Source organism: Lepisma saccharinum, chromosome 14 (assembly GCF_977018435.1).
Source record: "Lepisma saccharinum chromosome 14, izLepSacc3.1, whole genome shotgun sequence".
NCBI classification, from domain to species: domain Eukaryota; kingdom Metazoa; phylum Arthropoda; class Insecta; order Zygentoma; family Lepismatidae; genus Lepisma; species Lepisma saccharinum.
Window position 1 is genome coordinate 79,723,697 of NC_139242.1, and position 25,764 is coordinate 79,749,460.

Consider the following 25,764-nt stretch of genomic DNA (forward strand, 5'->3'; position numbering starts at 1 on the left):
TTTGAATAACATCAAGTAAAAGGGCAGGTAGAGAAGGTGGAAGGAGGGAACAAAACATCTTGGAGTGTCTGAGTCCGAGATTTATCTTGTAAAAATAGTCTCAGCTTTATAGGTTGGAAAGATAAACGGACCGACGAATAGGGTTTATTATTATTATTATTAAATTTTTACATCAAAGGGTGTACAGAAGTGAAGTTATTAGGAAGTAGGAAAAACATTGTAGGAAACATGGCAGTACAAATTGATAAGGAGTTGTTGGGAAAGTTTTTAAGGAATCCAAGATATTAGCAAGACTAAGAGAAGGAGATAATTAGGGACAAATAATCTTGCATTATCCCACTCCGAACAGCTGAGAGCTAAAGAGGAGGAGAAAATACGGGAAATATGGAAATAACTAATTTGGTGATTTTAGTGTTTACAGGGAACCATGACAAGATTTTACCACATGATTATTTGCACGGGTTGCGAAATTATTAGAATGTTATGGAAATTTCGGAAATGTCTTTGTTCAGAAAATTCTTGTTGTTTCCCTCAGGCAATCTACAGGTGGTTGGATTCGATTTCTTTACGTCCGTTTGAAGATTATTTCCAATGCTTTTTTAAAATTTATTTATTTCTTATTTAAGGAGAATACTATTCTTGGATTGTAATAACGAAATACCGAGTCTGATATAGAATAGATTTCAAATGAAGAAGAGCACAGAGTTCTGTATAATCGCCGTAGAAGGAAACGTTGTTCTACGAGGGGACTCCCCGATGGTGCAGTGTTAGCGTCGTCGCCTTGTAATAAAGGGGTCCCGGGTGTGATACCAGGTGAAGGCACATAGTGATTTGAATCCCACTTTAAACTGTGGGTCCAGTCCCGATTAGCCTTTCTGTAAATCAGATGAACGAATGTTGTATCTGTTCTTTTTATTCTGTGAATTTAGCCTAGTTTTTGAGCAAAATACATGTAGTATGTACTGTCTACATTTTCACTCGTTACCAAACAAATTTCACAAAGTATTTTTTTATTAAACTTCAGAGGGAAGCTGACATCAATGCCAGGAAGGGACGGGAGCTCAGCTCACCCCCTGCCTGGTTAGGCCAGGGTGTATTCCGAGACTATTTTTCGCCGCTCACCACTGACAGAGGTTTCGCTTTGAACAATGGACACCGTTGCTTCAGGGGCGAGGTTGACCTGCAGTAGCGGGTAAGTGCCATAAATCCAGGCCTGAAGTAGGACTGAAGGTTGATGCAAGGGAGGGGCAATAAAAATTCTGTAATTTGGTTTGCTTGCTGACGACGTTTTGCAGGAAAAACTGAAAAGGAAAACGGCAGATTTGAATGAAAGAGGGACAGTGAACACAAGTTCTTTGTATTATTCGCCACACACAAGCTTCCATTTCGAAGGTGAGGCTATTAGCAGCGAAGTTATTAGAGGGTTGGAAGCAGTAACGACGCCAGAGGGGGGCAGGGGGACGCCCCATGCCAGACACTTCGCCCCCCGGCCCCCTAACTGAAGTTAATGAAATATCGAATAATAAGAGAGTTCATTTATAAGAGTATGACGATTTTCACCTTTTCAAAGTGGTGTATTCTGCATGATATCACTTTCCTGCTTATAATACCAACTTGATTAACAAATATTGATTTGTTTTAGTATATACGTATATAGCTATGTGTGTGTGACTTTCTTTCAAGATTCGAGCGTCGACCTGGACATAGGTGATTTCTCATTCATTTATGTCCTGTAATAGCCGAGATTAACCTAAGTTTTAACCAGTCTTAAGAACTGGGAAAAGTGTTGAATGTGGATGGTTTTAAAACATCACGATTTTTCAGGACCACAAGACATCGTCTGTAGTACGGGCAAATTATTCTAATCGTGGTCGTTAGTGACAACGCTAATTATTAAAAGACATTCAAAGTTGATTCAAGATTTGGTTGGTTAGTTGATTTAATGTTTTAAGTCCACTTTATGCACAGTAAGGCTAATCGGGACTGGACTTATAGTTTAAAGTGCCTCTACTGGGGTATCGAACCCAGGACCAAAGGTGATCGAAGAAAACCCGACACTCCATGTCAGTTGTTGTGGATTCATCGCGGTTTCTTACTATTCAGGGACTTGAATTTCGAGATGATGAGTCTGAGGAAACCTTAACAAAGGGAATTTCTTCGATACTCTTGAAGTTAATGAGGGGATATTATTTGGAAATGTATTGAACGTGAACCTTAAAATGCAAATTACACTTAAAATTCGATTCAAAACATATCGCGGGCAGGTAAAAGAACGCATATTAGGATTTGCCACTCTTCAATCATTTGATGCAGGTTCGCTCTTTCTCGTACATATCAAAATCGAAGAACTTCTTCCCACGAACTCCATAAGTGCCTGTAATTGGATAGCACAGACGTACGTTGGAATGGTAGAGTATGAGTAAGTAATGCCAGGGACAGAATATTTCTTGAATTATGAGATAACTGAAACCTTTGTCTGATTTTTTATCCTGTGATAACATTTCCCTGAAAGGTGAAACACAAATTTTGCCCAAAACTCTTCAGCGTTACGAAGATGGTTGTCCTTAAAATCTTTGAAAAGGCTTGCTCGAAACAGGATGCTGGATGCAAACTGCCTCATTTGGCTGTGCTTGCCATTGAGAAGAAATGTCAAGTCCTGGACGTACCAAGGGTGGGCAATGTGTTCTCCAAAGCACATAGAGCAGAATTCTCCTACGGGAGGATTGCACTTCACTAAGTGCCTCACATTGTTTCTAATACTTAAGAAGATTAATTTCTTCCAACGTAACGTTTATTTTCCAAGAAAATTAAATTCTTCGAAGCATTTTTTCGTCATTTATATTATTATCTTAACAAATATTTATATCAGTAGTTTAATCTCAAGAAAGACGATGAATTATAAAATTATGAATGTCTTCCAATACTGAAATAGGCCACTAGAGACAACGCAACTTACCAATAAAAAAGAATTAATGTCTTTATTAAAACGAATCATGTGGAGATAAACTCGTAATCAAGAAGTAAATTTAGGCAGTAAACGTCCACTCTAAATAAAAGACAAACACAAAACACCATACATGAATATACTAATAATTATAATAATAATAATAATAATTATTATTATAAGTATTATTATATATGTATATATGTGTAGTGTTTTCGGGCGTTTTAATGTGACTGACCCCTTACAATATTTTGTTCCCAGCCTTCCGTCCCCCGCCCCCCAGTCACATTTCACTGGCGCCGTCACTGGTTGGAAGTAAATTGATTAGGACGAGGAAAGTAACATTAGCTGTTGACAGTGTTGCACCAAAGGACGTGATATGTGCTACTGTTTGTATAAATGATAGGAAATTTAAGCATAAATTTATAATTGTTGAGACTTGTTTCCGCCATTTCATTGTAGGAAGAGGTTTTCTGAGACAGAGTGGGATTATTTTACACATACATGAGAAAGGGTGGTTGTTTAAAGATAGAGACGTATTTTGCACATTTTTTAAAAGTTCAGATAAAACGAGAATTTAGCCTTACTGTTATGAAAAGAAGTAACGCAGTACAGGGAAATAATAACTCTGCACATTTCTCGCACCTGGTGGGATATAACACACATTCACAAGGTATTGCAGGAAGTCTATGAACGAGGATGAAGAGGGATACGTGAAATTTGACTTACCTGCGGGTGAATTAGTGGATTCGAATATTCTTAAGGTTGATAATTTTTTAATTTTTTTTAAGTCCACTTAATTCACATATAGGCTAAATCGCGAACCGACCTACAGTTTAAAGTGCGATCCGATCTACTTTTTGACTCCATTGGGTTTCGAACGCGAAGACCGTTCATTACAAGACCTCGACGTTATTACTACGCCATCGGGGAGGCACCCAATTTACACAAATATGTTGATTCCAATAACACGTTATATGCATAATCTGATAATGATGCACTTTTGGTGCATCTAAACATATTTTTTTCAACTATAGCATGTCTAAAAGAATCAATCAAATTGGGATTTTTATAACTTCAGGAGGCACGGCTCTGTAAATATGCGATATAAACTAAATGCAGGTTTGCCTTCCATACGTGATGGTTTTGTTACGTTTCTTCGCTTCTTAAAACATACACTTTTGCAGGAACGGCTTCTTGCATCCTCCTGGGGCCTTGCTGTAGCTAAACAAAAATATATATTTGTTTAGCATGATCGAGGGTTACTTATTCTTGCCGAACTTACTAGAAAACAAGGATTCTATTGGGATCATACGGCTTTGCATGACAGTATCAATGAAGATTTATGTACAGAAATATTAATTAGGAACTTTTTTTTTCGTAAACTGGATTTAACATCCTTGTTTGTTATTCAGCAAATCTTCAATTCATCACCTTTTTTGACATTAATTTCCTAGCCAGGACAGCTGTTTTTATGCAAATTTTGGCGATCTTAACTACACGTAAGCTAGATATTAGCTAATATTCGTGCTGTTATATTACTATCCTTGTACCATCTTTGTAACATTGCATGTAATAACAATAATAGAATTAATTAATTTACATATTCAAGTGAATAGACCTATGAATTATATTAATGTACTAATTTAAACATTTGCTTAATTGTTGTCGTTAATGTTGTTATTATTATAATTTTTTCTGAAACACTTGGCTCGGACACCTTTCCCGACATATGTTTCTAGATGCGTGCCTGCCAAAGGATAAATTAGATCAAGCGGTGGTGGTACCGGACTTAGAGGCTAAAGGGAAAACAAAGTATGTGCGTCATAAGCTGAGCGTAAGAAACAGCACAATATCACAAAGAAACACTTTTTGAAACTTATATCATAGAAGATGTTTAACAATATTAAGAACAATAAATGCTTTCTATTTGTAATATACTAAGTATTGAAATTTTAAATAGTCTTTTGTGTTCGTACTACACATTTAAAAACTTTTTTGTTGCTCCCAGCGCCAATCTTAGAATTTAAAGAAAAAATGTACATTTTCATAGTGCACGGAAGTTCGACATTCAGAAAGAAAGAAGGTCTAGTGGAAAACACTTGAAGACTTCCAAAAGGTATAGCAGTAATGAAAAAGAGCACTCACTTATGTACGATGCATAGACAGATGTATTGAAGCGAGAAAAAACACAAGATAGATTTCATAAGATACCTAGCAATCAGTAACCAACAAACTGCATTTTTAATATTAATGTCCTCGTGATTAACGAATCTTATTTATTCTCACCACGCAATGGGTAAACTATTTGGAGCTTTATCCCACTTTCCGGAAAAATATTGTGTTTCTGCTACTTTTGACTTTTGTTGGCATGATATCCCGGATCACTTTTACGAGACGAGACGAGACAAAACGAAACGGGACGAGACGAGACGAGACAGAACCCTTCGAGACGGGACACGAGACGGGACAAACGAATATTTTCGAGACGAGACACGAGACGAGACAGCATTTTCACGAGACGGGACGGGACAGACCAAAGTCTCGTCTCGTCTCGTCTCGTGGGTAACACTAGCCACCACGGCGAGTCGTTGAAACAAGATGCAGTGATCGATTTTTAAAACTTCCTTATTAAACTTTATAAGCTTTTTCATTGCCATTGTCGCAGCCTGTGCACTTCGTTCAGAGGTGTAAGATTGCACGTTTTTACCAACCATACAACGAAGTATGCTTTCTCCTACTTCTGTAAGATCAACGTTCACTTTCTCTGATGCACGCACACCTGATAATACGCTGCGCAACGGGGAATCCGCATGGAATGTGTTTCTGTCAGTAAGATATTCCAGAAACTTGTCTGTATCTTCAGCATCCTTTCGACTTCGGGCCTCAGATGTTTTCTTCTGTTGTTAGCTTGTGTTGTACTTCACCCCAGTGAACTGAGTACTGAAAGTGGTAAACGTTGTAAGTGCCAAAAGCGAAAGTGTTCGGAAATCGCATCGTTCCGCACATCAGCCCGTAAGAACGTTCACACTAGTGACCTCTTTACACGCCCTTTGAACTACTTAGAGGACTACCAGCCACTTTTCACGTTTACCACATTATAAAGCATGGCACATTTCACAGTTTAACGTGGAAAACGATGTTTGAATTATTGTGGCACTTACAGCGTCTACCAATTTTAGTCTTCAACTCTTGCATGGCACAGTTCACTTCAGCGGATGGTGTCATTGACTGCACCCACACATTTACTTCAAAGTCCGTCATCCCCCTTCCTCTTGTCAGGTCTCCGCTGGATTTTAGGCTTGTCATAAGGACTTGTTCTATGAAATGATCTGCTGGTAGCCCTGCCCAGTATTTTTGAGACCGTCGGAATCCTTTCTGAAATTCACAACTGCGTCTATACTCAAGGATTTGTCGCAAAAGGCACACAGATCTTCTTCGAAATTGTCCATGATGACAGCCACGCCTTCAGTAACTGTTTTTGTTTGGGGATTGGGTCGTGGGGTCCGTTACACTACAAACTGCATTTACAACAAACAAAACAATGGCATTAATCGTTAATAAATCAGGGAATGAAATTTACATTATACAGGCAGTAGCCTACAGTGCAAAATTACACAGTATAACACAGGAAGAAGATCAAAACATGTTGTCCATAAATATTAACATGGTAAACAAACATGTTAACTGCAAGAGCAATTAATAAATTGTTTTATTTGGAATTTTTATTAATACAAAATAAATATTCCACATACGCCATTTAGAAGATTTACAATTTGAAGAGAATGAAATTACCATCCTAACGGCGTATAGAACGTGAAAATCGATCCATTATAAGAAAAAGATAGGCCCGTTCTTTTGTGAATAAATAACGTATATTAGTAAAATTCAAGATGGCAGCTCAAAATGGCGGTCAATGTCAATTCAGATTTAGGTAAACTTTTGCTATGTGGATCAGGACTATTTCATCTACCAAAAAATGCAATCAGAGCTTTTCTTGTAATTTGTTCCGGGTCAAACCACAGATTGACTGGACTAAAAGTATCACACTGTCTTCTCTATAATAACAAACATGTCATTCTACATAATACTCTGACAAAACGTTTGTTGGAAAGAAAGAGTAATTTGTATGACATAAATTGAAATTATTTTAAAAGGTTTATTTTATTACGTTTTATTTCTGTGATAATTTATTTCATGTTTACGTGTATTGTAAAATTCATTACCTCTGAATACCAAACTCCAGTAGTTTGAAATTTTTAATTTAACAGAAGGTTCATTTGAAATCCTCGTGTTTAATCACATATTTGTCTTCAAGTTGAGTAACATTATTTATGGGTTAGAATTAAAATCATATGCTTCTGTAATTATGTTCAATCATTTTATTAATCTAAAAAATTGGAATCACATAATAAATCCTCATATCATATTTCAATTTATGAATTTATATTATTGCACAATTCGTACATTTTCACATGCTTAAATGTTTAATTTACATATTCTGGTTTATAATATTCAGGATCCAATTTTGAAATTTTGCCACTCTAGTAAAGCCAGAGAGTGGTGTCCAACCACCACAAGACTCACTTGTAAAAGACACAACTGCTGACAATGCGCCATTGCAAATTAAGGGACCTCCTGAATCACCCTGCGAGAAGAAGAAAATTATATTTGCAAGTCCCTTTCTTTAAGCAATGTAATAACATTACAAATAATAGCTTCCAAGATTTCAAAATTAACAAGGGTTCATAAATTTCACATTAATTAAAAATATAACTACCCGACATTCCTAAATTTGCAAGTTTATTGCTACTACAAGTTTTGCAGTCTATCTCTTATAATAGAGGGTTGTTATTTCTGTTTCGTTTCAACATCGACCTTCCAGCTTTGTCAGTTCCCTGCAGAAGGTCCCTTACCTTCAGGTTTCCCAGCAGAAATCGCCTGCATACATTTATTTATTCCTCTATACGTGACACACGTATAGTAGTGCCCACTGAAATCTTTGGATCTCATTATTCCAATAGTACTGGGAAATGTATGTATATTTTCCAGTTCTGTATTGTGTATTTTTCCATACGAGTCTGTTTCTTTCGTCTGTGTACAATCACTTTTTGATTATTTTATATTTATTAGGTCTACATTTATAAGAATCTGCAAGAATATTGTAATAGAATAATCTGAAATTTAAACCAAGACTGTGTTATATGCATCTATCTCGAGGTCTGCCGTTAAATGATACAGTAATATGTGTGTGTGTGTGCGTGTGTATAGCTTAGAAATTCTTTATACTTGGTCGAGGATAAGCCTGTTGTTACATCATGAGTTACCCTAAAATATCACAAGAAAAACATTGTAATACATAATTTACCAAAAAATAATTCTGCACTCTGTGATTGGTCTGCCCAGGAGCCGACCGATAGGACCCTAGACATGAAAATTTCCCTCCATACCAAATACGGACCGAGAAATGCATAATATTTTCTATGGACATTTATCAGCAAACATTGAAGATAAAGTACAGAAATGGGTGCCAAGAACAAGCAGTTTTATTTACGCCTGGGGTCCAAATTGACCTCGTTGTACCACACATGGGTTAAGGGCCATTTAAACAAAAAGAGGATCAAAATTTAAGGATATTTAAAAATAGTATTATGCAAGGGATACGTATTTGGACCTAGAAGTCATAAAAGAAGAAGTTACTGGAGAATTGTTTGTAATCCTAAAAGTCATAAGCTATACACGTGTCCCAAAATGTACTTTACAACTTTGATGTCATACAGCACAACTTGTAATTGACATAGAGGAATATACTTTGTTGTAGGTGACTCACCAACACTTAAGTTTTTTTTGTTAGGTATTGAATAAGATGGTGCACCATCACACTGGCCCTTAGACGTGAAAAATGACCTGCACAGGACAGTTCCAGCACGTTGGATTGGAAGAGATGGTCCAATTGCCTGACCTCTTAGATACCCTGACATTACACCCCTGGAGTTCTTATTGTGGGGCTATGTCAAAGACACAATGTACAAGACTCATGCCATTGATCTTGATTATTTGAAGGCCAGAATAAGAGTTGCCATTGCCACAGGAATTTTGATTAGATGGTGTACGCGCCACAAGAGGTGCGCATGTTGAAGTAGACTAGCACACAATAAAACTTCATGTGTTGGTAAATCGAATGAGACATGATATGTTTCTTTAAGCCAATTACAAGTTGTGCTATATGGCATTAAAGTTGTAAAGTACCTTCTTGGACACCCTATATATTTACCTACATATAACAAAGTAAATAAAAATACGTCGGCTTGCAAGTCATATGGCATTCATAGGAGAGAAAGTAATTATCGTGATCTTCTTTAAGGGTAAATATTACCAGGCCAGAGCAAATTACCAACTCTCTTTACGCGTTAGTGTTGTAAGTGTCTGAAAACACGATACACAATACCTTGACAGAACAATGCTGATGACATCTTTCACTGAATTTAGTGAAGCAATATCACTATTATCATACGCAGAACTACAACAATCCTAGTGCAAAGGTTTTAAAAATTCCTCGACCAATTTCAAACTCCTTCTCTCAACGGAAACTGTTGCGCTCGGATATTGGGACAATGGACCTGGTCAGGAACATGTGGAACTTTATCGTAAAATCTGTCGTGTTCGGTGGCCTCCTGGCTGGACTGCAAAACTTCCTATTCGGCTTGAACAAGGAGAGGTTATGTTTTGGATGGGACTTCGTTTAGTGTTAGGGTACCCTATAGGCATTGCTATCCCAAAGGGTTATACGTCAAAATATCGACGCAAAAACATCGACAGCACATAACATCGACAGAACAAAACATCGACAGCACAAAACATCGACAGTACAAAACATCGACAGCACAAAACATCCACAGTACAAAACCGACGGGAAAAACATCGACAGCACAAAACATCCACAGTACAAAACATCGCTGTTTTTTGTCATTAAAACCGTTAATTATAATGCAGTCATGTTTTATTATTATTGGAGGAAGGCGGAAAGTAGGATGAGCAGAGTAGAAAGACGGGGGTGAGTAACAGGGTGGAAAGTTGAGGGGCGCTAAAACTCCAACTCGTCCAGGTGAAATGTATATATTGATATCCTCAATGAATAGGATTTAGTGTTGTGATAATAGCATCATGAAGCTACAGCTCTCCTTTGTTTCGATCAAACATGCCTAGATTGGTCGATCTTGTTTTTAGGTTTCTTATCAGCCATGGTTGTTGCGCAAGAGCGGTATTTTCATTGCTTCGATAATTTCGCGCTGCACGCGCACCTTCTGACATCCAAACAATATTATTATTAGCACCTGATTCTTGCCCCAAAGCTCAAACAATGGAATCGTAAACAATGCGAAGTGTCATGTTTCCTTCTGCTTTCTAGCAAGCTGCTTTTAACTTCATAGACTGGATAGTTGTATGCTCCTTATATTGTGGATGTGGAAAAAATGTTCCTTTATGACTATGATACGAAACCGACTGAGGGCCCCTTTGCTTTACCTCCCCCGCCCCCCTTCACCCAGCGGTATCTGCAGACCCCTTGTGACAGCCACTGGACAGAAGCCTTCAAAACATCGTCTCTCCCAAACATCAGGGTTTATCCGCAACTGATATCAATTCTGCCAGTCACACCAGAAGGGTTGCTAGAATTCTTGTCACAAATGTAGATTGTGCATGAAGTGTTTTTAACACTGCCTTAACAGCCTTATATGAACTTAAGAAAATAAGGAGAATAATTTAAGGAATTCCGTCTATTGGAATTTATTTAGCTGTAATTTTTTGCTACTAGTTTGGGTTAGATATAAATACACAGGTTGTGGCCATACACATAGGCGGATCTAGAACTTGTTTCTGGGAATGACATGGAATATATGTATTATATATATATATATATTTATCCTGGCCTAGGCATGTGTATTCTTTGCGAGTGTCCATCAATTTTATTATATATCTCATCAGTAGTATAAAATACAATATTATAAACTCAACAAATGATGAGCCCCCCTCAAGCAGATTTGGCTACACTTAAAACAAGCTCAACATGCCCATATGAGCTTTTTGCTCAAGTGTAGCACCCTGACTAACCCAAGATTTTTGTAAAAATGCCCTTGGGAATTTCCCGAAACTACAGTGTACAAATGATGACCCCCCTCAGATTGATTTGCCCATACTTACAAAAGTTGCATCAGCCAGATTGTTGTCCATAAGCTTGTTAAAAATATGCCCCTCTTGATATTGCTTTGGATACACTTGAAATTAAGCCAAGATCCTCATAAAACCCACACCCACCCACACCCACATACACACACACACACACCTACACACACACACACACACACACACACACACACACACACATATGTTTACTTCTGGTTTATTTCTATTGCATCATGTTGTTCAACAAATTATTATCCAATATTATGCAACAAATTATAAGGCAAGAGCTCCTGCATCATGTTTTGCAACAAATTATTACCCAATATTATGCAATAAATTATTAGGCATGTGTTGTTTTCTGATTGGTTGGTTATGACATAATGTGATGATGTGTTATATTCTGATTGGCTTATTGTTTCAGATGTTTTCAATGCGGTCCGTGCTTAGGCTATATAAAGAGATTTTGCATTGCATATCAGCCAGTATTGTGAGAGTTGTTGAAGAATAAGGGTGTGTTGTTGCAGTGCTTCTCATATTTTTTAAACACAAAAATATAGCAGATTTGTATAAATTGAATTACAAATCTATTTGATTTAATATACAGAATTTTTTATTATTCATATCAAACATATTTGTAAGATATTGAACAAAGGGTTTATATCTGCCCAAGTGCTTCTGTACTTATTCTATTTTTGTGCATGTAGGCTATCAGCTTTATACAACCTGTCATAGGTTTATTGAGTATAGAGTTTTGATTTGAACCCCAAGAAATTTTATATAAATACCAAAGCCAAAAATATTAACACACATACACACACACACACACACACATACAAAATATACAAAGCACACTGCTGAACCCAACTGATATTTTTTATTAAGTATAAAATTTTGATTTGAACCCCAAGAAATATTATATAATAAACCAATAATAAAAATGCCAAATCAAAAACATTGTAATCAATGCAATAAGAATATATCCAGCCCCAATTGGGTTAAGCACCAAAAGAATTGTAATCAGACAAAAGCAGAATTCTCACAAAAATATGCCCAAAATGCCATAGAGAATATAGCATGGAATATTTCACTTATACTTGTTCTGCACAGTCATCAACATTTCCAAACAAAATTGATTGGAAATGTTTGTGTGATTGCCCTGTATAACTTAGATTGCAAGGCCATATTTTGTAATTTTCTAGACCAGGAGCTAGACCCTGAGCACCAGAAACAGGCTATAAAGTGCCTCTCTACAAATTATGTAAGCATTATGGAGCATACAATATATTTTACAATTTTGAGAATCTCAATTTAAATTCAGGAACAAGAGATTTGGATTTGATGTATCTGGAAATATCTCTTCTTTCAAAAAATGTTTGTATCTTGAATCAACCTGCAAACAACATTACATGTTAGGCTGGGCTATCTCAAGAGCAGAGGCATGCAGCTTAGTGGTTTCCCGCACTCACATTCTGTAAATATATTCTATGATTTTATTATCCTATTAAAGCACCCAATGCTGCAATTTTTAAATTTTTACTGTGTATGCATCAAAAGATTGCAGGTGATGATTGAAATCTGCACCACTATACAACATCCCACTGTGTGTTGTAACAAATTCTGACCTATGGAACCTGTCCAGATATAGCTGCAAAGATTTGAAATATTTCTAATTTGAGCTCTGATTAAGAAGGATCTCAAAATCATAGAATCCTCTTAGCTTTGTATAATTTGTGAACCAGTGCCCATAATAGGAAAAATTGCTGTAATAATAGAAAACAACAATTCTTCTATAGGTATTATACACATTACACTTAAACCCCCTAATCACCCTTAGGTTAAGACATTGTGTGTTGTCCAGTGCCCACTGAAACTCTGTTTCATTGTTGATGGCAAACACATCATGCTCTGACAGTGTTGAGAATCTAATTCTGAAACCCTCAATAAGAGATTCAGATCTAATACATCTTGCAATGCCTCTTCTCTCAAAGAATGACATGGTGCATGCATAATATATTTAAGATCTATATGCACAGTTGCAATCTTTACACACAACAGTTTTCATAGAATAATCAGCACTACAATTTTTGGATTTTTGATTCAACAGATACATCATAATCTCATTCAAATCAATAATACCTCTATTGTGGAAATTTCCTGTGCGGACAAAATCTGACCCTCTATACACCATGCCTGTGTTTGTAGTTATAAAATCAAATGCATCAAAATAGCTTAGGTACATGTTATAATTAAAATGTTTCCAGTTTGCAGTCTGATCAAAAGACATATGTGGTGTAGATTCAGGCCAGGTTGCAGCTTCATATAAGTATTGTACAGTTGTAGGTGTGATTTTCCAAGCTGTGTTATATTCTGAAATATTACTACCATCTGCATGTCTTGGGCAATCCATATGCACTTAAACTAATTCATGCACTTGGCCTAATGTGATTCATCAGGTTGAAAGTATTCACTTGGCCTAATGGGATTGCACTGGGATTCTTGCATGCCGTATAAAATCAATTTATTGATGTTTCTGAGCAGTTTCACAGGGATTGTACCTATTCTATGAGCTTATAATTTTATACATGGGAAAATATTTATACACTTGTAAGCAGTTGAACTCTGAAGTATAACCTGCCTGCTGTATAATTTAAGTCTATATGTTTACACCACTGTACAGTTGTTGAAAATTTCTAATAATCAAATATACAACAGCCAGAAGATCTGAGTACACACAAAACATAGAGAATTGTACATGTATAACATCTGCATGTTCAAAAACATGTACAACAGCCAGGAGAGTTCAAATCTCAACCCCCCGTGCCTGTCACATGCATTATTTTTGAGTTATTCAAGTTTGTAGGTATAATTATAGGTTTTTTGAAAAAATTATAGAGACACAAATCATAGAGAATTGTACATGTATAACATCTGAAAAGATTCCAGGTCTCCATCACCTATAGTTTCTGAGATAAATTTGAAAAAATTATCGACTTTTTGAAATTTTTAGTATGTTGTTCAGTGGTGCCTAACAAACATATATTTGCTTGTTAGAGCCCCCTAACATGCATAGTTCTCAAAATATTAACAATTTTGTTAATATTGGACTTTCTGAAAAATTTTATTTATAGAACAGACATAAATTGGACATTTGCAGCTTAAATATTGCATATATCAGGAAAATTATAGAAACAAAAAATGTAAAGAATCATGCCTAGAATATGCCTCCAAAATTTTAAGTCTCCAGTACTGATAGTTTTTGAAAAAATCACAAATTCAAAAAATTATCGATTTTTTAACAAAACTTCTAAACAGCCTCTAGATTTCAAATTGCAACCCCCATGCTCCTATCTTGAAAAATAGGCAAGTTATTCAAGATCGAGAGAACAGCAAGAGATTTTTGAAAAATTATAGAGATCAAAAAGTTGCATCTTGAAATGCCTATGAGAAATCACCAAGCCCCATGTCTCTAGCATTCATGGTTCCAGAGATAATCAAAATTCAAAAAATTATCGATTTTTTCAAAATTTGAGTATGTTGTTCTGTGAGCCATGCCGGGTCATCCCATCGGCCCAGAATGAAATTATTTGTATATGGGCACCTGTGTTAATTCTGAAATTAAAACTGTAGGCCCTAATTGAGTCTCTGGATTGAACATGTGTCAGCAGGCAGGTTATAATATTTTAAGACAGAACTGAGAGTAGAGTATCATGTCTCTGGATTGAACATGTCTCAACATTATTATACAGCAGGCAGGTTATAATATTAGAGAGTATCATGTCTCTGGATTGAACATGTGTAAACATTATTACACAGCAGGTAGGTTATAATATTTTAGAACAAAACTGTTTCTGGATTGAACATGTCTCAACATTATTATATAGTAGGCAGGTATAGCATGCACAGGAAACATTGAACTTGTGACAGAGTTCAGGGCATTGAGATTGTATAGATTAATGCACAGAATTCCTAACCCAGTGGCATTGAATATTTGCATGCACAGGAAATATTGAACTTGTGACAGAGTTCAGGGCATTGAGATTGTATAGATTAATGCACAGAATTCCTAACCCAGTGGCATTGAACTTGTGACAGAGTTTAGGGCATTGGGATTGTGGAGATTAAAGAATCTTTGAGCATAGGCAATGCCTGGAATGGATTGTCAAGGTTGTGTTCAGTGAAAGAGCAATGTCCTGAAAATATATACCTATATAAAGCAGATACAGCACAGGCATTGTTCTATTCTCATGTCAACCGGTGAGTACACACTTTGGCCCAAGTCTCATCCTATTAGGCCTGAGCACCTGCTCAACACAGGGCTGGGATACACAAATTTCAGTGATTATTACACAGCAAGCAGGTTATAATATTTATACCTGTTAAATCCTAACATATTATTCTCAGTTCTGTTCTAAAATATTATAACCTGCCTGCTCTGTAAATCCCTAATACTCGGGCCTAAAATATTATAACCTGCCTGCTGTGTAATAATGTTTACCCATGTTCAATCCAGAGACATGATACTCTCAGTTCTGTCTTAAAATATTATAACCTGCCTGCTGAGTAATGGCCGCGGTGGCTCAGTCGGTAACGCGTCTGACTGCCATGCTCAAGGTCCCGGGTTCGATCCCCGGCCGGTTCAAATCCGGGAACTTTTCTAACGGTGGAAGCGGCCCCGGCGCCCACCCAGCGTCGAATAACATGGGTACCTTGGGGAAACCCTGGGGGGTAAAGGCGGTCAGGGGCGTGATGCTGATCACATCACCCCCACTCACGACCGGATCAAGAAAGTGTGGGGCGTTACCCCCACACCCCCTATACGCCTTCATGGTGTGGTGCTATGCACAGGGGAACACTTTACTTTTTTTACTTTACTTTACTTTTTGCTGAGTAATAATGTCAATCCAGAGACGTGATACTCTCAGCTTTATTTTTATAACCTGCCTGCTGAGTAATAATATTGATGCATGTTCAATGTCTTAAAATATTATAACCTGCTTGCTGTGTAATAATGTTGATGCATGTTCAATCCAGAAACATGATACTCTCAGCTTTGTTTAAAATATTATAACCTGCCTGATGTGAAATAATGTTTACCCCTGTTCAATCCAGAGACATGATACTCTCAGCTCTGTCTTAAAATATTATAACCTGCCTGCTGAGTAATAATATTGATGCATGTTCAGTCCAGAGACATGTTCAATCCAGAGACATGATACTCTCAGCTTTATTTTAAAATATTGTAACCTGCCTGCTGAGTAATAATGTTGATGTATGTTCAATCCAGAAACAGTTCTGTCTTAAAATATTATAACCTGCCTGCTGAGTAATAATGTTGATGCATGTTCAATCCAGAAACAGTTCTGTCTTAAAATATTATAACCTGCCTGCTGAGTAATAATGTTGATGCATGTTCAATCCAGAAACCTGATACTCTCGGTTAAAACCTATAGTTTTAATATTATAACCTACCTGCTATATAATAATGTTGAGACATGTTCAATCCAGAAACAGTTTTGTTCTAAAATATTATAACCTACCTGCTGTGTAATAATGTTTACTCATGTTCAATCCAGAGACATGATACTCTCTAATATTATAACCTGCCTGCTGTATAATAATGTTGAGACATGTTCAATCCAGAGACATGATACTCTACTCTCAGTTCTGTCTTAAAATATTATAACCTGCCTGCTGACACATGTTCAATCCAGAGACTCAATTAGGGCCTACAGTTTTAATTTCAGAATTAACACAGGTGCCCATATACAAATAATTTCATTCTGGGCCGATGGGATGACCCGGCATGGCTCACAGAACAACATACTCAAATTTTGAAAAATCGATAATTTTTTGAATTTTGATTATCTCTGGAACCATGAATGCTAGAGACATGGGGCTTGGTGATTTCTCATAGGCATTTCAAGATGCAACTTTTTGATCTCTATAATTTTTCAAAAATCTCTTGCTGTTCTCTCGATCTTGAATAACTTGCCTATTTTTCAAGATAGGAGCATGGGGGTTGCAATTTGAAATCTAGAGGCTGTTTAGAAGTTTTGTTAAAAAATCGATAATTTTTTGAATTTGTGATTTTTTCAAAAACTATCAGTACTGGAGACTTAAAATTTTGTAGGCGTATTCTAGGCATGATTCTTTACATTTTTTGTTTCCATAATTTTCCTGATATATGCAATATTTAAGCTGCAAATGTCCAATTTATGTCTGTTCTATAAATAAAATTTTTCAGAAAGTCCAATATTAACAAAATTGTTAATATTTTGAGAACTATGCATGTTAGGGGGCTCTAACAAGCAAATATATGTTTGTTAGGCACCACTGAACAACATACTAAAAACTTCAAAAAATCGATAATTTTTTCAAATTTATCTCAGAAACTATAGGTGATGGAGACCTGGAATCTTTTCAGATGTTATACATGTACAATTCTCTATGATTTGTGTCTCTATAATTTTTTCAAAAAACCTATAATTATACCTACAAACTTGAATAACTCAAAAATAATGCATGTGACAGGCACGGGGGGTTGAGATTTGAACTCTCCTGGCTGTTGTACATGTTTTTGAACATGCAGATGTTATACATGTACAATTCTCTATGTTTTGTGTGTACTCAGATCTTCTGGCTGTTGTATATTTGATTATTAGAAATTTTCAACAACTGTACAGTGGTGTAAACATATAGACTTAAATTATACAGCAGGCAGGTTATACTTCAGAGTTCAACTGCTTACAAGTGTATAAATATTTTCCCATGTATAAAATTATAAGCTCATAGAATAGGTACAATCCCTGTGAAACTGCTCAGAAACATCAATAAATTGATTTTATACGGCATGCAAGAATCCCAGTGCAATCCCATTAGGCCAAGTGAATACTTTCAACCTGATGAATCACATTAGGCCAAGGAACCTCCCCGATGGCGTAGTGGTAACGTCGTCGCCTTGTAATCAAGGGGTTCCGCGTTCGATACCCGGTGGAGGCACACAGTGGTTCGGATCCCACTTTAAACTGTAGGTCTAGTCCCGATTAGCCTTTCTGTGCATAAAGTGGACTTAAAACAACAATTCAATTCACATTAGGCCAAGTGCATGAATTAGTTTAAGTGCATATGGATTGCCCAAGACATGCAGATGGTAGTAATATTTCAGAATATAACACAGCTTGGAAAATCACACCTACAACTGTACAATACTTATATGAAGCTGCAACCTGGCCTGAATCTACACCACATATGTCTTTTGATCAGACTGCAAACTGGAAACATTTTAATTATAACATGTACCTAAGCTATTTTGATGCATTTGATTTTATAACTACAAACACAGGCATGGTGTATAGAGGGTCAGATTTTGTCCGCACAGGAAATTTCCACAATAGAGGTATTATTGATTTGAATGAGATTTTGATGTATCTGTTGGATCAAAAATCCAAAAATTGTAGTGCTGATTATTCTATGAAAACTGTTGTGTGTAAAGATTGCAACTGTGCATATAGATCTTAAATATATTATGCATGCACCATGTCATTCTTTGAGAGAAGAGGCATTGCAAGATGTATTAGATCTGAATCTCTTATTGAGGGTTTCAGAATTAGATTCTCAACACTGTCAGAGCATGATGTGTTTGCCATCAACAATGAAACAGAGTTTCAGTGGGCACTGGACAACACACAATGTCTTAACCTAAGGGTGATTAGGGGGTTTAAGTGTAATGTGTATAATACCTATAGAAGAATTGTTGTTTTCTATTATTACAGCAATTTTTCCTATTATGGGCACTGGTTCACAAATTATACAAAGCTAAGAGGATTCTATGATTTTGAGATCCTTCTTAATCAGAGCTCAAATTAGAAATATTTCAAATCTTTGCAGCTATATCTGGACAGGTTCCATAGGTCAGAATTTGTTACAACACACAGTGGGATGTTGTATAGTGGTGCAGATTTCAATCATCACCTGCAATCTTTTGATGCATACACAGCAAAAATTTAAAAATTGCAGCATTGGGTGCTTTAATAGGATAATAAAATCATAGAATATATTTACAGAATGTGAGTGCGGGAAACCACTAAGCTGCATGCCTCTGCTCTTGAGATAGCCCAGCCTAACATGTAATGTTGTTTGCAGGTTGATTCAAGATACAAACATTTTTTGAAAGAAGAGATATTTCCAGATACATCAAATCCAAATCTCTTGTTCCTGAATTTAAATTGAGATTCTCAAAATTGTAAAATATATTGTATGCTCCATAATGCTTACATAATTTGTAGAGAGGCACTTTATAGCCTGTTTCTGGTGCACAGGGTCTAGCTCCTGGTCTAGAAAATTACAAAATATGGCCTTGCAATCTAAGTTATACAGGGCAATCACACAAATATTTCCAATCAATTTTGTTTGGAAATGTTGATGACTGTGCAGAACAAGTATAAGTGAAATATTCCATGCTATATTCTCTATGGCATTTTGGGCATATTTTTGTGAGAATTCTGCTTTTGTCTGATTACAATTCTTTTGGTGCTTAACCCAATTGGGGCTGGATATATTCTTATTGCATTGATTACAATGTTTTTGATTTGGCATTTTTATTATTGGTTTATTATATATATTTCTTGGGATTCAAATCAAAACTTTATAGTTAATAAAAAATATCAGTTGGGTTCAGCAGTGTGCTTTGTATATTTAGTGTGTGTGTGTGTGTGTATGTGTGTATGTGTGTTAATATTTTTGGCTTTGGTATTTATATAAAATTTCTTGGGGTTCAAATCAAAACTCTATACTAAATAAACCTATGACAGGTTGTAAAGCTAATAGCCCACCTGCACAAAAATAGAATAAGTACAGAAGCACTGGGGCAGATATAAACCCTTTGTTCAATATATTACAAATATGTTTGATATGAATAATAAAAAATTCTGTATATTAAATCAAATAGATTTGAAATTCAATTTATACAAATCTGCTATATTTTTGTGTTTAAAAAATATGAGAAGCACTACAACAACACACCCTTATTCTTCAACAACTCTCACAATACTGGCTGATATGCAATGCAAAATCTCTTTATATAGCCTAAGCACGGACCGCCTTGAAAACATCTGAAACAATAAGCCAATTAGAATATAACACATCATCACATTATGTCATAATTAACCAATCAGAAAACAACACATGCCTAATAATTTATTGCATAATATTGGATAAAAATTTGTTGCACAGCATGATGCAAGAGCTCTTGCCTTATAATTTGTTGCATAATATTGGATAATAATTTGTTGCACAACATGATGCAATAGAAATAAACCAGAAGTAAGCATATGTGTGTGTGTGTGTGTGTGTGTGTAGGTGTGTGTGTGTGTGTATGTGGGTGTGGGTGGGTGTGGGTTTTATGAGGATCTTGGCTTAATTTCAAGTGTATCGAAAACAATATCAAGAGGGGCATATTTTTAACAAGCTTATGGACAACAATCTGGCTGATGCAACTTTTGTAAGTATGGGCAAATCAATCTGAGGGGGGTCATCATTTGTACACTGTAGTTTCGGGAAATTCCCAAGGGCATTTTTACAAAAATCCTGGGTTAGACAGGGTGCTACACTTGAGCAAGAAGCTCATATGGGCATGTTGAGCTTGTTTTAAGTGTAGCCAAATCTGCTTGAGGGGGGCTCATCATTTGTTGAGTTTATAATACCACAAACCCTACTACTCTCATCCTCATCGTCATGACTAGCCAAATGTGGCAAAAAAGCGAAACTAATTAACAAAAATAATATAGGCCTATACCTATTAGGGCTGAGACTATGCCGATGTCGTTGTATCAGTATCGGCTGATAAAAATAGTATCGACTTCGGAAAGTATACGCTGGATTCAGTGGCGGCGATTGGTTTCCAATACCGTGGAGTAAGGTGCCAAAACTGGAGGGGGGGAAGACAGTACATTTCCCTTTGTAGATAAGGTTCAGCATAGTGCGGGGGCAAAAGTGGCAATAAATGGGTTGGCAACTCACCCCCTAGTCTACCCTAATCGCCGCCACTGGCTGGATTTACTTTCAGATACTGGCCGATACTTTTCCTGAGTTTTGATAGTTGGCGGGTCCATAAAAATACCGCGCGACAAATTTCACAGTCTAAAGTCGGGCCGCGATAAGAAGCGGTGTGCAATCAGAACGCATAATGGAAGAACGTGACCAAATTCTGTCTCCTCGTTGGCTGCAATGTGGCTGGGGGTTTTCTGCGTTGCCACGTTCGCACAAACAGGCGGACAGGATAATCAGCTGTTGGCAAGCTGGGGAAAAAATAAAACGTCACACGAAATTAAGCTCGTACGTATCAGTATGCTAATATATGTTATTTCCGTCGTAAAGTGATAAATTAACGAATCTAGAAGTTTGAATATGAAGTTTCTTGTGGGTTAACGTTAACTTCCGGTGTGAATTTTACTTTCTGGCAAGCATGAAACATTTTCTCTTCCTGCTCTACACAGCAACCGAAAACCTTCACTGAAAGAACCTCTGTTGTGTTTTTACTATAGTACATTGCAAGCATCAGCTACCGGCATCTTTTTACTTGTGTTGTATCGTATCACAATTACCAACAAAAGAAAGTGCGTCTTGTTATGAACATCTGTGGCAAGTCGTTCTCTTTTGATTTCATGCCTCCTCTCTTTGCCTTCTTTATCACGCCGCGGCGTTCGTCCTTTTCAAAACTCGATACCGACCGCAACTATATTATTTTACCAGCCTCCATCTCCCTCCATCTTCGTCTTGGCCTCCCTACAGGTCTCTTACCATCAGGTTTCCCAACAAGAATCCTGTAAACTCCTCTTTCCTCTCCCATTCGTTTCACCTAAGTCTTCTTGATTTAATCATTCTAACAATATCTGGACATGAATACAAATTATGTAGTTCTAAATTATGTAACCTTCTCCACTCACCTGTCTCCTCATCCCTTTTATCTTCAAAGATTTTCTAAGGATCTTATTTTCAAATACTCTCAGTTCATGTTCCTCTTTCAATGTAAGGGACCAAGTTTCACATCCATATAATACTACAGGCAAAATTACTGTTTTGTATATTTTAACTTTTAGTTTCTTAGATATTAAACGAGAAGACAAAAGTTTATGAAGAGAGAAGTAACATGCATTTCCTGAATTAAGCCTACTTTTTATTTCCTCTTTAATATAATTTTCATTTGTTAATATTACTCCTAAGTATTTGAATTTGAAAACTAGTGCAAACGAGTTGTTATCAATAATTAGATTTTGATTATTACCTAACACTTGGTTTCGGCCTGTAAGCATATATTTAGTTTTCTCTTTGTTAACTTCCAAACCTAACTCTTTAGCAGTTTTGAAAAATATTTTAGCATTATTCTTAATTGTATTCACATCATCCCCCAGTAAGTCTACATCATCTGCATATGCTAACAACTGAGTCACACCATTTAATTTTAGTCCTTCTTTAGATTCTTTTACCTTCCTAACAGCATATTCTAAGGCAAAATTAAAGAGCAATGGAGATAATGCATATCCTTGTTTTAATCCATCATGAATTGTAAATTTGTCAGACATATTAATACCCACACGAATTTTACTTTCTGTTTCACTGGTGCATATTTTTATCATACTATCAAGCTTCTTAGGTATTCCAAACTCTACTAATATATTATATAATTTATCTCTTTTAACCGAATCATATGCTTTTTTGAAATCAATGAATTGTTGATGGACATTTTGATTATATTCCCACTTTTTTTCAAGTGTCTGTCTGATGTGAAAAATTTGATCTGTAGTTGATCTGTTACGTTTAAATCCACATTGATAATCACCCATAATTTCATTAGCATATGGGGTTAGTCTTGTTTAAAGAATGTTAGATAATATTTTATATGTTGTTGAGAGTAGAGAAATTCCACGGTATTTATTGCAGTTCATTTTATCACCTTTTTTAAACACAGGAACAATTATGGATTCTTTCCACTGTTGAGGGATTTCTTCTTTATTCCATATTAAACAAATTAATTTATGAATTTGACATACAGTATTAACGAATTTCCACCATATTTAATTAACTCAGCTGGTATTAAATCAATGCCAGGTGCTTTGTTATTCTTTAGACTTTTAATAACATCTTTAACTTCAGTCAAGTTAGGTTCTGGAACTAAAGGTTCTGGAACTAAAGGTTCTGCTGTGTGCAATTCATTTACTTCTGGATTATCTCCTACATGGACATTTAGAAGGTCATTAAAGTAGTTCTTCCATCTATTTGGAATATCGCTTGGGTCAGATAGAAAATCACCGTCTTTATCTTTTATCAAGTTCACTTTAGGTTGCCACCCCTTTCTAAACTCATTTATACCTTTATATAAATCTCTGATATTTTTATTTTTGCTATTTGTTTCAATTTCGTTAATTTTGCTTTTCAAGTAATCTCTTTTTTTACTTCTGAACGTGTGATTAACTTCTCGCTTTATTCTATTATAATTGTTTAGATCTGTATCATCAGAATTATTTAACCACCTAAGTCTAGCCTGATTTCTTATTTCTATTAGATTATGACATTCATTATCAAACCATGGCTTACTTTTTCTCGGTTTATGGTATCCTATACTTTCTTTAGCTGCTGATTCTATTGCATTACGTATGTGCTCCCAATTCTTATTTACGTCTGTTTCATTTATATTTTCATCATCATTTAAATCCTGCAAAATATTAAATCTATTTGACAGTTTGATTTGGTAATCTTTCTTAATTCTTTCATCAGTAAACGTTCCTGTATCAAATTTTAGAACTTTTAGATTTTGTTGCTTATGATTTATCACTGAGAGTCTTTCTCTTAATTTAGCAATTACTAAATAATGGTCATTGGCACAGTCAGCACCTCTATGTGTACGAACGTCAATTATACTAGTATGCCTTCTCTTATCAATGAGAATATGATCTATCTGATTATGAGTTTTACCATCTGGAGAAGACCAGGTATATTTATGGATATCTTTTTGTTTAAAAGTGGTACTTCTCACAATTAAATTCTTTGAGGTTGGAAAAGTAATCAATCTTATACCATTATCATTACTTAATTCATGAAGACTTTCTTTACCAATCGTGGGTTTAAATGTCTCTTCTTTGCCAATCTGTGCATTACAGTCACCTAACAGAATTTTCATATCATACTGAGAAAATTTATCAAAGACCTGTTCTAACTCTGTATAAAAATCATCTTTAGTATTATCATCTTTATCTTCCGTTGGTGCATGTATGTTTATTAAAATAATTTTACACCATCTACCCTGTAAAACTGCATATGATATCCTATCATTAATAAATTCTACTGTTTTAAGAGCCGAGATAATTCTATTATTTATGAAAAAGCCTGTTCCAAAATTATGATTTTCAGTACCACCATAGAAAAAAGTATAATTTTTAGTTTTACAATTCCCTTCTCCTGGCCACGTAACTTCCTGGTCAGCTACTACATCTAATTTATACTTAACTATCTCATTAACTGTACACTGAAATGCCCCAGGCCGGTAAAGGCTCAGAACATTCCAGGTGCCTAATTTAATATCCTTATTCCTAATGTAGATCTTATCCTTAGTCCAGGTACCTCCCAAAGTAGTCCCCAACCGGAGATCCGAACGGGGGACTATTTTACCTCCGGAATATTTTACCTTGGGAACAACCATGGCTTTATATTGCTGTTTCTTGACATTTTTTTTACAGTGCAGAGTTGTCAGCTCTACGCCTAACCCACAATATGAATGGAGGAGCTACTACACAAGACAAACATAAACACATTAGACAGCAAAAAAAAAATCACCTTTTGCCACCCAAGGCCTTTTTCAGAAGTAAGCCTCGGTTGCCCAAGCCGATTTTGAGCAAAATGCAGAGTTTCAATTAAATGAGTGTAGATCGGAAGCTAATTGCCCTAGAGAGATGAGTGATATACCGTTGTACGCGGAATGAACCAGAGATTCATACTATATGAAATTTTTGCAAATACGGCGTATATGTTGTGTGGGGGGAGGGGCTAACTATCAAAATTACAAAATTTCGGAAAAAAATTTGGTTCCCCCACCCTCCCCAAGAAAAAAGTACATGACAGTGTCGACATGCACATGGAAATGATCGCTGACATGTAAGGAACACAGAAATATTTTCATTATCATCATATGACCAATGTAACTTGAGTTGTACCCCCAAAAGAAATGGTCGGCACTCCACTGATTCATGCTTCAATATGCAGCGGTACCTTGAAATGACTATAGCTCAGAAACTAAATGCTCTAGAGATATGAAAGATATACCGTTGTACGCAGAATGAATCAGAGATTCAGACGATATAATTTATGCACATTCGGCGTACATATGGAGGGGGAAAGGGGGGAAATCCCCTCAAAAATACTTTTCTTAAAAAATATGGTATTTCCCCCCGCCCCGAAAAAAAATGTCAAAATGCACAAAATGCAAAATTTATGCAAATTTGGTGTATATATGGAGGGGGAAGGGAGGAAACCCCCAAAAATTATTTTAAAAAATTTTCACTTCACCCAAAAAAATGTCTTCGCATTTGGGCACAAAACGACACCTACGCACAACATTCACGGACGAAAAGCTAGAATGTAGTGACAAA

General features: G+C 36.1%; 1 protein-coding gene across 3 annotated transcripts in view; it reads right to left on the minus strand.

Moving 5' to 3' along the window:
- Positions 1 to 7,309: 7,309 nt before the first annotated feature.
- The window catches only part of LOC145998629 (complement factor D-like), a 94,612-nt gene continuing 76,157 nt past the window's right edge, over positions 7,310 to 25,764 (minus strand). For all 3 annotated transcript variants that reach the window (XM_083135089.1, XM_083135088.1, XM_083135087.1), the window contains one exon: positions 7,310 to 7,592. In XM_083135089.1, coding sequence (XP_082991215.1) covers positions 7,437 to 7,592 — 156 coding nt within the window. In that variant the 3' untranslated portion in view covers positions 7,310 to 7,436. The remainder of the gene's footprint in view (positions 7,593 to 25,764) is intronic.